This window comes from Garra rufa, chromosome 22 (genome assembly GCF_049309525.1).
Source record: "Garra rufa chromosome 22, GarRuf1.0, whole genome shotgun sequence".
Taxonomy (NCBI): Eukaryota; Metazoa; Chordata; class Actinopteri; order Cypriniformes; family Cyprinidae; genus Garra; species Garra rufa.
Window position 1 is genome coordinate 35,751,099 of NC_133382.1, and position 15,641 is coordinate 35,766,739.

Here is a 15,641-nt window from a genome sequence, read left to right on the forward strand (position 1 = left end):
TGACTGAATACATTTTTTTGTTTTGTTTTTCCTTAAAACATTCCGTTTTACTCTCAAGCTCACATTGTGCAGTAAAATAAATTGTCAATGCTCTTTGATGCTCTCTGACTGTTGTACCGGTCATGAATCTGGCCTGAATCCTGAATGAACACTCACAAGACCACTCAGAAAACATTATATGCCCTCATGTCAAGTTGACATATCCTTTCTGTGTGTGTGTTTGTGTCCAGGATGAGCCTTTTAAAGTCAGTATGGACGAGGCCAGCGCACTCAAAGACAAAAGGCCAGTTGCATCCACGCCTATACCTGGATCACCATGGTAACTACTCGTTTTGTCTTCGCAAATATGATTGTACGGTTCACTATCTATCTGATGCATCTCTTTATTGCTAATAAATGACTCTCTGCATGCAAGATAATGACCAATCGATTGTGTTCTCATTCAATTGTCTGTGTCAACCTACACTTTCAAATGCCACTGTTGTAAGTGCGCTGGTTTGGAATGCTTTAATAGCCAGTTTGTTCTTATATAGTGACATAAAGACGTTTGTGTTATCTCCTCTCATTCTGTCATAAATGTCAGCGGCGTTAGCACCATTTAAATGATGCATGCCGCTTTATAACAGTTTGATGACAGTAATACATGCTTGAATAAAATACAGCAGTGCACATGGCAAACCTCCAGCGCTAAACAGATGCACTGACATCCAATCAAAAACCTGCATTAGGACGACGTGTTATGCAAGACTTCAATTTTTCCCTGCCAAAGCAGTGTGGGCTTTCCTTCACTGCAAACACAAACACACACATACATCTCTGAAGCCCAGCAGGCGTCATGGCTTATCGCGTTCAGCTTTTGTTGACTCACACAAACTGGCTTCACTGTTAAATGCAGTTAACATGTGGTTGATGACACCAGAATTGGAGCTGCTGTGTGATTATCCAGATATGGATGCTGGTTAGATTCCGGTGTTAAATACAAAGCCATTTTAGAGTGTAAAACAAAATGAAAGATCAAATGAGATCTCTTTAGTGTCATAATGTGTCAAAAGAGATTGAATAAAGAGCAAGCTGAGATTATTGCTTCTTTTATCTATAGTTCAGGACGAGAAGAAACCTCGAATAAATGTCCCAAACTACATTAGGACACATAATTTGGTTCAAACATTCAGATTTGATATAATTCTGACAGTTCATTTATAAATGTGCATAGCTAATCCTATAAATTACACAAGGAACCTTGGTATATTACAAAAATATCAATTTGAAAAATTTTAATTAGCTATTTGAAAAGTAAATAAGAGCCATTTGTTAATGAACGAGATGCTGGTGGAGCTGTATGATTTTGATTGTAAATCGTACTGCACTGGTTTTGGTATATGATTTATTCCCTAAAAAATACTGGTTTATAGAGTCACAAATCAAACTACACTGGTTACACAGATGTGTGTCTTTGATTCAGTATTAAGAACCAGTTGAAAAGAGTCTATTGTTTGTACTACACTGGTTATGCTGTATGTTTTTGATTAATTTAAAAAAGTATGAGATCATAAGAGTCATTTGCTTAAGAATTAGATTATGCTGTTTGTGCTGCTTGATTCACTTTAAAGTAGATGTTCATAAGAGTCAAACAAAATGCGGGTTCATTTTTAAGTGAATCAAAAGTGTCAATTGCTTGCGAATAGAACTACACCAGTTGTGCTGTATAGTTTTGATTCATTTAAAAAGTTCATAAAAGTCATTTGCTTGTGAATTGGACTATGCTGGTTCTGTTAATTCCCTTAAACGTATGGGTTTATACGATTGAACTGCTTGTGAATCGGACTACTGTACTGTATATTTTTGATTCAACTAAAAGTACAGGTTCATAAGAGTCAATTGCTTGTGATTCGGACTATACTGGTTGTGCTGTATGTTTTTGATTCATTTAGAAGTGTGGGTTGATAAGAGGCAACTGCTTGTGAATCAGATTACATTGGTTGTGCTGTATGTTTTTGATTGAAGTATAGTTCATAAGTCATTTGCGTGCGATTTGAGCTAGATTTGAGCTAGACTGGTTTGCAGTATGTGTTTGATTCACTTAAAAGTGTGGTTCATAAGAGTCATTTACTTGCGATTCAAACTAGACTGGTTTGCTATATGGTTTTGATTCACTTAAAAATACGGGTTCATAAGAGTCATTTGCTTGTGAATCGGACAATGCTGTTGTTCTGCATGTTTTTGCTTCACTTAAAAATAAGCGTTCATAAGAGTCATTTGCTTGTGAATTGGACTAGCCAATTGTGCTGTATGTTTTTGATTCACTTAAAAGTACGGGTTTGTAAGAGTAAATTTTTTGTTGTGCTGCATACTTTTGATTCATTTAAGAAGTATGAGTTCATGAAAGTACTTTGCTTGCAAATTTGACTATGCTGGTTGTGCTGTATTTGATTCACTTAAAAGTATGGGTTCATAAGAGTCAGTTGCTTGTGAATCGGACTATATTGGTTGTGCTGAATGTTTCTGATTCACTTAAAAGTATGGGTTCATAAAAGTCAAATGCTTGTGAATCAGACTATGCTGGTTGTGCTGTGTTTTTGATTCTCTTAAAAATATAGGTTCATTTATAAAAGTTTGAGTTCAGAAGAGTCAGAAATAAGCTAGTTGTTCTGTATGTTTTTGATTCACTTAAAAAGTAAAGGTTTCAAAGAGTCAATTGTTTGCAAATCAGACTTTACTGGTTGCGCTGTATGTTTTTGATTCACTTAAAATTACAAGTTCATAGAGACAATTGCTTGTGAATTGGACTGGTTGTGCTGTGTGTTTTTGACTTACAAATACTGTTTCATAAGTCATTTGTTTGCAAATCAATAAAAATTGCAAACAAATATTAAGTTTTTTATATTAATTATTTTATGGTACACTGCCTGTAAACATAGGGCAATGGGATGTCTTTGTACTTTTTTTTTTTTTTTTATCTGTCATTTGTATCATTTGTCTCTATTTTTTGTTTTGTTGTAGGATAAACTTTAAGATAAATTTAAAGGTGGATGTTGGCACATAGTCACTGTTTTTTGGGTTTTTGGGGGGCAGCTGATGTAAGAATAGCTTTTAGTTGTTCAGCATAGTAACCCAAGATAGAAAGGCAGAAAAAAGTATTTTAGCATGGAAAAAAAATACTAAGATACACTAAGCCAAAAAAGAACCTCTAAGCAATAAAACGGTCCTTTGGGTAGAGCTCTTGCTTCTAAAATTAATTTAGTGGTTATTGTTTTATATGAAGGTTGCATGGAAATGATTGTAAAAGACAAGAATCCCTGCAATATTAATGGAAAGACAAATGAAGCATGTGTCTAGTGTGCCAACCATATGTTTGCACTATGAATAACCGCATACGAGCAGAACGGATGCTCTGTTTCAAAGATTTTTAATATCATTGGGTCAGTTTTATGCTACAGGAAGGCACTGCCGATCTCCCTGATGCGATGGGGTTGCAAAATGAAATGTCAGGATTGGTTTGTCATGGTTGGCATGAGGTTGTATCAAATTACCTCACAGACTACTGCAGAATCCATGAATACTTTATCCGACATGCCCTGAATGAAGCCTGAAATGGGTCTTAAAATTATCACTGTAAGGTAGGAATATCTAGTGCGGAACACATGAAAGATTGTCTGCTCTTAGATTTATGACAAAACTTAAATGCATAATAGGCTTGTAGATACTTGATGCTGGAAATATTGTGGACTTATCTATTTTAAAATCTTACGGATAAAAAAAAAAAAACGGTCAAATTCAGCCCATCTGGTCTTAGTCGTTCTCAGCTGTCATTTGTGACCCAGCTGGGATTGTTTTTTATCATCAGGATTTCTTAGTCACGCTGTGAGAATACCACACACAGTCTGTTGGATTGCATTCCTGCATTTATAAAGGCATGATAGTGTCTTTCTCTTTTCTCTAGGTGTGTGGTGTGGACAGGCGATGACAGGGTGTTTTTCTTCAATCCCACCATGCATTTGTCAGTATGGGAGAAACCAGTGGATCTGAAAGACCGTGGAGACCTCAATCGAATCATCGAGGACCCGCCACATAAACGCAAGAAAGACTCTTCAGGTGAGACTCAGTGATTTTGTCCAGAAAAATAAGACCGTTCAGGCATATTTAACACACTCTTTTAAACATACAATGATTCGGGACAATTTTAGATGCCATTTAGGATGAATAGTGTGCAAATTAGTATGCAGGCAATGTGTTTTCTGACCCATTTAATGGCAAATTTACTTATAAATGAAATCCAGATGGCACAAACAAAGTCTTTATAGAACTGAATTTAATTAACATCAAAAGTATGAAATATAATTGAAACATCATCGTATTTGAGAAATCACACAGACAAAAACTGTTATGGAACATTCACTAAATGTGTTAACATGTGTGATGCACATCACATTTTATCTCATTTCTAAATCAAATCTCATTTAACCCTCTGGGCCTCTTCGGTCATTTTTGACCGAAAAATTTTATGTTTTGAATTTTCAAAAATCGTAGCTTCATCAGAATGAGATGACACTTGGTGACTTTTGTTGCATTAGCTATGTGAGTACACAAAAAAATCAGTGACATGATTCGGATATGTTAAAGGGTCAAAAAAAAAATTAGTCACACTTGGCTCCTTCGTGGTCAAAAATGACCGACATAGGAAATGAATGGGAAATACGAAAAAATGCGATAATTCAGAGAATATTTTGGTAGTACAAGCTACAAATCAGCCACTGTGCTGAAAAGAAGTGTTCAGCAAGCAAGGACTGACACTCAAAATAAAATAACAAAAGTACAGAACTGACACACACACGCACGCACACACGCGCGCACACACACACAGACACACAGAAATAAGCAGAAAAATGCAAAACCTGATATTTATCCAATCAAAAAATATCTAAACCTTGCCAAAAGTAATCTTTTAGAATGTCTGAATATATTTCTAAATGCAAAGCCTATTAAAATGAAGAAACAGTAAAAAAAAAAAAAAAAAAAAAAACACTAGGAATCCCAAAGCCCCTGTATACATGTATATAGGGAGATACAGGAGGTTACATGACATTACACAAGTTTTTATTTTTTTATGCCACTAGATGGTGCAATTTTCACTTAAAAAAATGGATTTTAAATGCTTTTACTCTATTTTAATGTGAAATGTTGTATTTATTGAAAAATAATAAATACATAATTAAATTAAAAAATATATAATATAAAATATAATTCTAGTGGGAAAAAAATGTTCATTAAAAGTGTATAAATATAGCATAGATTCATAAAAAATGCTCAAAATTCTAAATAATAATCACAAAATATTATTGAACAAAAATGTATTTAATTGATTTTCCTGAAGAAAAAAAAAAAGTTACTTCGGTCACTTTTGACCGCGAGGGAGCCAAGTGTGACCCCTAAATGAGGAGGCCCAGAGGGTTAAACAAATCAACCTGTGATTTAACTGCATATTTCATAAACCTGCTACGAGAGTTTACATTTCAAATGCTTTCAGCATGTTTATGTTTGTTTATGGTGTGTATCCAAATGTATGAAAATGTAAATATAGGCTTGTACATGTTTGTATTTATTTATTGAAATAAGTTTTTAAAGCTCACCAAGGCTTAATTTATTTGATCAAAAATACAGTAAAAAAGTAATATTATAAAATATTTTTACAGTTTAAAAAAAAACTATTTTATTTGTAAATATAAAATATATGCAAGTGTAAATATAAACAGGAACAAAAATGTAATTTATTACTGTTATAGTAAAGCTTAATTTTCAGCAGTCTTCAGTGTCATATGATCCAGAATTCATTTTAATATGGAGATTTGCTGTTCAAGAATAATTATTAATTATTAATGTTAAAAACTTAACCTGCTTTATATTTTTATTTATAATTATTTTCAGAATTATTAAAAAAGCATTTTTGTGAACAGAAATCTTTTGTAACTTTATAAATGTCTGTACTGTCACTTTCGATCAATTTTATGCTTCCTTGCAGAATAAAACTACATTTCTTTCTTTAAAAAAAAAAAAAAAAAAAAAAATCTTTCTGACACTAAACTTTTTTAACAGTAGCATACCTTCAAACACTAATGAGATCATGTTGGCAAGCCCTACTGTAGCCTCAAGCTAAAACGCATTTATGTTCAGATTAAGTTGCTGAATCAGTGAAGAGTAACTCACGACGTTATGATATGAAATATAGGAGCACAGTCTGTAAGGGAACGAACTTGACTGAAAGTTTAATCCTCACAGTGCGATAATGATGCTCAAGCAAAAGTTTAATACACCCGCCAACTGCAGAACTGGTGTTCCCGTGGATTAACTAAAAGCAGTAATCCAATGAAGCGGCTCTGCAAATATTGAATTAGTCTGGATCTTGTCTGGAAGTTATTATACGCTTGACTTGATTTCCCAGAAGGCTTTTCATCTTTATTGATTTAGTTTTATTGCCGTTTCATAGAGATTATCCATTGATGACCTTAATCTATTCAGCGTCTACAATTTAAATATATCCGTTCGAGTAAATTCGTTTTTATTGTACGTTTCGGATTAATAACCTGGCATGAGCCAGGTATATCAATACAGAACAGTTGGAGTTATCAGCGTAAATAAAACTTCACAAATTTGTAACTAATGTATCACTTGTTTCTTTTGATAATCTGTTTAAAGTCAACTACAGTGTAGGATATACACTGCTGCTCAAAAGGGATCACAAAGTTTTTAATGGTTTTTAAAGACGTTTCTTTGCATTTATTTGATTAAAAATACAGAAAAAAAATGTAATATTGTGAAATATTATTTCAATGTAAAATAACTGTTTTCTATGTGAATATATTTTAAAATTTAATTTATTCCTGTGAAACAAAGCTGAGCATCATTACTCTCATATGCATTACTCTCATTATTCTAATATGCTGATTTATTATCAATGTTAAAAACAGTTGTGCTCCTTAATATTTTGTTGGAACCTGTGATCTTTAACAGATAAAAAGTTCAAATGAAATAGAAATCTTTTGTAACAATATAAACTACCATCTAATCGTTTGAGGTCAGTAAATTTGTATTCTTTCTTCTTTTTTTTTAATAATACTTTTATTCACCAAGGATTGATAAAAAGTGAAAGCAAATACTTTTATTGTTAGAAAATATTTATATTTTAAATAAATGCTGCTTTTTAACATTCTTTCATCAAGAATCCTGAAAAAATAAAAATCACAGGTCCAAAAAAAAAATAAGAATAATTTTTCCAACAGTGATATTAATAATTAATCAGCATATTGGAAAGATTTTTGAAAAATCATGTGACACTGAAAACTGGGGTAATAGCTTATAAAAATGCTTTGTATCACAGGAATAAATTATTTTTTAAATATATTAATATAGAACACCATTATTTAAAACTAACATTATTTCACAATATTGCATTTACTGTATTTTTGATCTTGTAAATGCAGCCTTGATGAGCATTCTTTAAAAAAAAACATTGAAAACCTTACTGATCCCAAACTTTTGAGCGGCTGTGTATATACTGATCTACAGCATGTTTTGTTCCAATAACAGATGATGGCTCAAATGCTGATGCTGATGATGACGATGATGACGAAGAGGAACGTAGTTCAAAGACCAAGCGCTACAAGTAAGGAAGGTTGAGCCATGTAAAATATGACAGCGGAACTGAGTCTACTTTAATTGATGAGGAGGATCTTGTATCAGATTTGTTGTATGTCACTCACCTTAATAATCACAGCTCAACAGGAAGTATCCGGCTTTTGGTGGGCAACATCTGCACTCACAGCTTGATGTGAATTTCTCAATCTGTCTCTCTTGGAGATGATTTAAATTGAACAGTTGGGTGGATGAAGTATGCCCAAATGTCTGCGTAGAGAGAAGAAAACACTTTACATTTAAAAAAAAAAAAAAAAAAAAAAAAAAAAAATGGAGAGATTTTGTTTATGTTGTACTGTATGACAGTTTGAATTTGTTTTGGGGTTTATTCTTTGTGGTTAATACTGGTTGGATGATATGGGTTTTTAATGTCCAAAGAAAAAAGTAATAAAAAATTTAGTTTTAAAATAAGAAAAACATCATACATAGTCAGCATTTATGTTTGTCTTTAAAACTTCAAACATTTATTCATAAGCCTTTAGATCAAAAAGTTTTGAAGATCAAGAGAAACAAAGTGTGTCCAAACTTTGCGGTGTATGATAAAAATTAATGATAGCAAAAGAGGCACAGTCAGAATTGCTGAAATGACATGAATTTTTAATTTACACAGTATTTACTTGAAAGATATTTATGAAAGTCATCCATTGACAAGTCTTTGGTAAATAGTTGTATTAATCGGCCAAGTGTACAGTCAAGCCCCATACCTCTTGCAAATTCTGACTTAAAGTTACTTTTATTCAACCAGCAAGTTGTTTTGACCGGAAATGACACAGGGTTCTCCCAAAAGATAATAAGATGTGCAAAAGGCATCATTGTGGAAAAAATATATTTCTCAGCTTTTATTTACATTTGAACAAATAGTGGCAAGTCCAAAATTAGTCATAAGGGAGAGTGGGGCACAACCTAACGCTTTTTGAATTTCGCGGTTTATGTAAATCCACTTGGGGTTCAGAGTACAAATTTTATCCACATTATTTTCACACTTGTCTAGTATGTCTAGTATAAATCTTTATAATTCATGGGCAAAAACATTTTGTAATATGATTTTGATGTACATTGTCCATGTTAATGCAATGTCTGATTTTAAAATGGCTTTCAAATGATGAATTTTGAAATTTTAAGTTTTCATCTGATATATCATTTCTTATTATTTCTAAAGTGTAATAGGGAAAAAGGCAACAAGGATGTCTGTGAAAAAGGTCAGAACTCCTGTTATGAAGTAGATTTTTAAGGTGCACTCTACAATTTGTAACACAACAAAATGTCAAATATCTATTTAGGAGCCTTAGACCTTTCCAACGTTATATGGTTTGTCATGATTAGATTAGGATTTATTTGTAAAATGGTGAAGTAAACTTGGGCATCCCACAGAGTGGACGGTGATAGCCATAAAATGTTGAAAGACAAGTGTTTTTAGCTAAGAATCTTTATATCGCTTTTCGCGGACATAATAACTTTGTATGTTTGTTTTTTTTATGTTTAATGGTGTTTTTTTTTCATTACATTATTTTTAAATTAAATTAAATTTCTTTAAATTTAAAGCCAAGTTTATTATGTCTTATTTTACTGCTATGTTACTGCTGTTTGATAACCTAATGTTCAGGGGTAAATCTTTCAAATAAAGTTCTCCAGAATCGTGATCTTTATTCTAAGCCAAAAATCGTGATTCTCATTTTATTCAGAATCGTGCAGCTCTAATATGTATACAGGGATTTTTAAAAGAAAATTCGCAGAAGCACTTTGTTCTAACCTGCCTACCTCTAAGTTTCAATAGAAAAAGACTTTGAAATTTGGAATATTTGTTTTTGCAGTAGTTTTTGGGGGGTTATTTATCCTGTAAAGATATCGAGATATATATTGTATATCGAGATATAGCAAAATATATCGAGATATATTTTTTGCTCTATATCGCCCAGCCCTAGAAGGAGCTAAGGATCAGGGTGATGGCAAGGAGACCCTCCAACCAGAAAGAGTTGGAGCTCACCGCTAAAGATGAATGGGCAAAAATATCAGTGGAGACATGCAAAAAGCTGGTCAGCAATTATAGAAAGTGTCTGATTGCTGTAATAGCCAATGATTGATTAATGAGAAAGGTATGAATAATTTTGGACATGCCACTGTTTGTTCAAATGTAAATAAATGATGAAAAGGTTTTTTCAATAGTTACACTACAATACTTGTTACTTGCCATTCTTTTGTAATTGTTTGTGAAATCAAACATGCAGTAAGCAATTTCTGTTGAAAAAACGCTGTTGAAAGTGGATCTGACTGAGCACCAAAACACACTTGTAGCCAATCAGCAGCAACCTTTGTTCATCTACGGAATGCAAATTAAGATATTTTTGATGAAATCCAAGAGCTTTCTGACCCTGCACAAATATTTAAAAAGTCCACTGATAAGGGAGAATTAATGACAAACCCAGTTTTGGGTGAACTATAGCTTTTACTGTGAAGCTGTCATTTTTTTCTGAGTGAAAATTGTTTCTTCAGCTATTTGTTTTACTCTTTTGGACAAAATAGTAACAGAAATAAAGAGAGTTGTTGTATTTTGTTTCCATTTCTTTAAAGACTGGACCATCCTGACGAGTGTGAAGGAAAAAATGGATCATCTCAGATGGGTTTACCGCTGGAGCTCCGGATTGGCCACTTCAGAGACATGCTTTTGGAAAGAGGGGTGAGAAATTCATACATCAATGGAAACCTTATTTATTCAATTTCAATCAAATGGACTTCTATGACTGCTTTTGTGGCCCAGGGTCACAATTGGCATTCATTCGCTCTGGATGAGCATCATTCATCCTGTGTGTCTTGAACAGGTGTCTGCATTTTCCACCTGGGAGAAAGAACTGCACAAAATTGTATTTGATCCACGGTACCTGCTGCTGAGTCCAGAGGAACGAAAGCAGGTATGACACAAAGGTTTTACATCAGCCTCAATCAACCTCAGACATTAATAAAACTTCAAACTTCATTACCTCTGTACATTTCCACAGACCTACTGTGGTTTTAAAAGTACTAGTAGATGGTAGTAAAACCAAATGCCTTGCATCAAGCTAATGTATTGTGTATCACATCATTGAGGATGATTTATACATTGAAAATGATTTGTATATTAACTATATATTTTTTATTTCTTAAATATTACATTTATTTTATTATATATATATATATATATATATATATATATATATATATAAAGAGAGAGAGAGGGTATGATATGTATACAATAGTATAAAACATTTCTGCTAGCTCACACTTCTTTTGGCCCTTAGATATATGATCAGTTTGTCAAAGCAAGAATGAACGAGGAGCACAAAGAGAAAAAGTGCAAGCTCCAGCAAGCGAAAGAAGAGTACAGAAAACTGCTGGAGGAATCAAAAATCACATCCAGGTGAGCTTATGGAATAAGTGTGACTGCTTTTGCTGATGCATTAATAAAATCCGTCTCCAGAGCGGATTATTTATTCAGCAAAGGTGTTAATAACTGATGGTCTTTGCAGTTTGGGTCCTGCTTTCTTTGGGTTTGTGTATTTGACGATAACCTTGTTTCTTGTTAAAGGTCTCACACAGAAGTGATTTCAAACATGCCACAGGGATTAACACTCAGCTTGAAGTTTCCTCTTCGCAGGTTGAACAGAGAACTTATTTTATTTTCACTCCTTACCTGAGTAATTTATAGCGAACGGAACTGAAGAGATGTGAATCAATGCACTATTATTAACACATTCACAGCTCTTGTCCTTGATGCGAAACAACAGATTTTTAAGAAGAGATCATCTTAAATAATTACTGAGTAGAAGGAAATATGATATAGATATAGATAGACTATTTCCCCACATTGATGGAATTTCCTGGCTTTCCATGTTTTCACTGTTATATGGTATTACACATCTTCTGAAAAGAGTACTGAATGTCTGAATCAAACAAGGGATTGCACATGTATGGAAGCCCATTTCCGCAACTGAACAAAAAATAAAAAGGTTATTGTGACGTATCTCACAATTCAGACTTTTTTTCTCAGAATTGCGTGACACAAACTCGCAATTCTGACTTTTTTTCCAGAATTGTGAGATATAAAGTCACAATTTCAAAATATAAACTTGCAATTCTGAGAAAAAGTCAGAACTGCATGATATAAACTCCCAATTGTGAGTTATAAGGTCAGAATTCTGAGATAAAATCTTGCAATTCTGAGAAATGAAGTCAGAATTCTGAGATAAAATCTTGCAATTCTGAGAAATGAAGTCAGAATTGTGTGATATAAACTCGCAATTGTGAGTTATAAAGACAGAATTCCCAGATATAAACATGCAATTCTGAGAAACGAAGTCAGAATTGTGTGATATAAACTCGCAATTGCGAGTTAAGTCAGAATTGTGAGATAAACACTCTTAAAAATAAAGGTGCTTCATGATGCCATAGAAGAACCCCTTTTGTCTAAATGGTTCCATAAAGAACCTTTAACATCTGAACAACCTTTCTGTTTTACAAAAGGTTCTTTGTGGTGAAATAAGGTTCTTCAGATTATAAAAAGGTAAGAAAGAGATGGTTCTTTAAAGAACCTTTGACTGAATGGTTCTTCTATGGCATCGCTGTGAAGAACCTTTTAAAGCACCTTTATTTTTAAGAGTGTAAACTCACATTTTTTTTAATCTTCATAACAGGACTTTATATCTCGCAATTTTGACTTTATGACTCACAGTTGTGTTTATATCTCACAGTTCTGAGAAAAATAGTCTCAAAATTGTGAAAAAAAAATTGTCAGAATTGTGAGATACAAAGTTGCAATTACCCTTTTTTTATTTTTTATTCAGTGGCAGAAACGGGCTTCCATACATAGTATGTAAGCAGATGCATATATAAAATAAGATCAAGCATTAAAAAGCCTATAAATCAAAACTGCCTCACTAGTGCACCTCTTGAGATCAGGGAGTGAATATTTTAAAGTAATATTAAACTAGAAAACGATTTTACTTAACATTTCTGAAGATAACAAATGCATCAAAATGAAGGATGTTTTTTGTGATATTGTGCTTTACTGCTTTAGTGCTCTGGGCAGGTTTGTGTGTTTTAACCTGCACTTCAGACAGAAGATCTGCAGGATCTCCTCCATTGAGAAGGCTTTCAAAGTCTAGCCATAAAAACAACCGCAATCAGACCTCTTACAGCTGAACAATAGAGGACCATCACACTGATGACGTAAAAACATCTGATGACTGTCAAGGATCTCATTCTGATGTTCTCTTTTGCAGGTCAACGTTTAAAGAGTTTTCAGAAAAGTACGGAAAAGATCCGCGATTCAAACAAGTTCAGAAAAGGAAAGACCAGGAGCTGTTTTTCACCCAGTTCATCAGCACGTTAAAGAAGCGGGACAAAGAGAACAGAATTCGACTGAGGAAGATGAGATGAGTGTTTGCAGACAAGGCCGTGAACTCTCCACAGTACTGTGAACTGATTTCCTGTGACTGTTTATCACAGCGTATACGGTGATACCATCTGCCCATACGTCTGGGGCAGTGACTGACTTTCAAACAAAAGGAACCAATATAGAACCAGCAGCGGTTTGAGTCTGAGCAGCGGTTTTGGGAATGAACTCTGTATATCTGAATCTGTTTCATATTGAAGCTCTTAGTCTCTGTTTGAGTATAACGAGGTTCCTGAATACAGAGTTTGACTGGATGGAAGTATCTAAAGCCATTGACCTGTGCACACAGGCGGAAAATGATTTTTTTTAATCATTGTAAATAGGTGTTGACTTGCCTGGCGCCGTGCTAAAAGTGACCGTAGAAGTGAAACCGTTTTGTCAGAGTAAGACGCAGATTCTCCACAGCATCTGTGAGAGTCGGTAAGTGGTGTTGTGTATCGATAGAATTTTTCAGATGTTGTCTAATGATTTGTTGTAATTACATTTGTCATGATATCTTAAAAAAAAGTGATGCTTTTTACTGAAAATTCATGTACCGCTCTGTGAAGTGTTGTAATGCTTAAAGGAATAGTTCACCCAAAATAAAAATCTGCTGACCTGAGACCTGAGAGTGAGTCAATTTTCAGCAAATTTTCATTTTTGGGTGAACTATTTCTTTAAGTCAGACCAAGTGGATTCTGTTTACAGTAAATGAGAAATTTTATTGAAAGGACTGTTTAGATGTGTGTGGCTGCATTCATTTCATGTAGCTACATGTAAGTACGATTAAATAAATTATTTTATTTAATTTATTTTGATTGAAATGCAGTTTTACATTTTTTTTCTGTCAGCTTTTATACACACCAAAACCCACAGTTTTTCTCAAAGGTTTCCAGTTATTTCACTGAATTGATCTTGAATATAAAACCATTGAACATATTTTACTTGCAAAATAAGAGATGACCTTTTCATCCATTACTTTTTATCCAATTCTAAGTTCAAGTCTGAATTGTGAGATATTAAAAAAAGGTCAAAAGTGTGAGATTTTAACCGCAGCAGGTTAAAAAAAACTATTTTGAGATGTAAACTTAGAAATTGCAAGATGCAAACTTGGACTTTTAAACAAACAAATAAATAAATCTGAGTTTACAACTTGCAATTTTGAGATTATATTTTGCATTTCTGAATAAAGTCTGAATTGTGAGATAAAAGGTCTCCCTTTTTTATTTTTTTATTTATGTATTTAAAAAAAAAATTAATCGGTGGTGAAATCGGGCTTCCATTACATACAATGTCATACCATGCAAGAACCTGGTTATAGTTTTCAATATTTAGAAGATGCATCTACAAACATTGCAAAGCCTTTCTCAGTTTCAAAAGTTTCTCAGTAATCATTTCTAGGTCCCACTTTACATTAGGTGGCCTAAACTACTATGTATTTGCATTTAAATTAATAATTTGGTACAATGTATTTATTGTGTACATACATGTTTTTTTTACATTGTACTTATATTTTTTTAAAAACCTATATGTAATTACATTTGTAATTAATTTCCGTAATTACCACTGTTGACCCATCCCTTACACCCTAACCCACCCCTAAACCTACCCAAACCAACAAACCTGTCCCTAACCTTACTCATATCCCACCTTAATAGAAGCAAAAGTGTTTTGCAATGCAATATGACCACATTAAGTACATTGTACATATTTTTTGATGTAAATATATAATAGTTAAGGCCACCTAATATAAAGTGTGACCCATTTATATTAGCAAGAGAGATAGCACTGGTTATAACAATGAACAGCATGTTCAAAACATCCAAGATATTTCAAATGGACAAAAACACATGATTGAATTTGGATGTAAGAAGTGGTGACAGCAGAGCATCAACCCAAAAAAGAAAGTGACCTTTACAAAACTCTCCAACTCTAACCCCAGGCCATCTTGTTGTTGAGTCTTGCTTTTGTTACCATGTAACAAGTATGTATTTTATCATTTTGACAATATTTTTTTATTTAACTTTAAAATATTTTTTGGTCGTTTTTAACTTATTTTAACTAATATCTCAGTCAACAGCTTTCAATCTGTAAACAAGTTTGTTGATATTCAAATAAAAGTCATATATTGTGAAAAAAGTGATTTAGAAATAAACAAATTTCTGAATATACATGTAATAAATATGACCTCCAGCATATTATCACACAATCTTCCTGAAGAATAACTTATTTCTTATCCAGTTCCTTCATTAATTTTGACAAGCCAGAAGAACATTTACAGATACATTTTCATGTTATAGTGCACACATTTGTCACATTAACACAAATTACAGTATGTCACAAAAGTGAGTACACCTCTCACATTTCAGCAACCATTTTAGTATATCTTCTCAAGGAACAATACTATAGAAATGAAACTTGGATATATTTTAGAGTAGTCAATGTGCAGCTTGTATAGTAGTATAGATTTATTGACCCTTGAAAATTACTCAACATAAAGCCATTATTGTCAAAATAGCTGGCAACAAAAGTGAGTACACCCTAAGTGAAC

The 15,641-nt window shown here is 33.2% G+C and overlaps 1 protein-coding gene across 1 annotated transcript; it reads left to right on the forward strand.

The window, feature by feature from the left end:
• Positions 1–234: 234 nt before the first annotated feature.
• Positions 235–14,287, forward strand: LOC141298022 (transcription elongation regulator 1-like protein). Its single transcript, XM_073828525.1, has 7 exons — positions 235–319; positions 3,941–4,092; positions 7,582–7,657; positions 10,255–10,360; positions 10,503–10,592; positions 10,959–11,077; positions 12,939–14,287. The coding sequence occupies exons 1-7, from the start codon at positions 252–254 to the stop codon at positions 13,093–13,095; spliced, it is 768 nt and encodes a 255-aa protein (XP_073684626.1). The 5' UTR covers positions 235–251; the 3' UTR covers positions 13,096–14,287.
• The last annotated feature ends 1,354 nt before the right edge of the window (positions 14,288–15,641 follow it).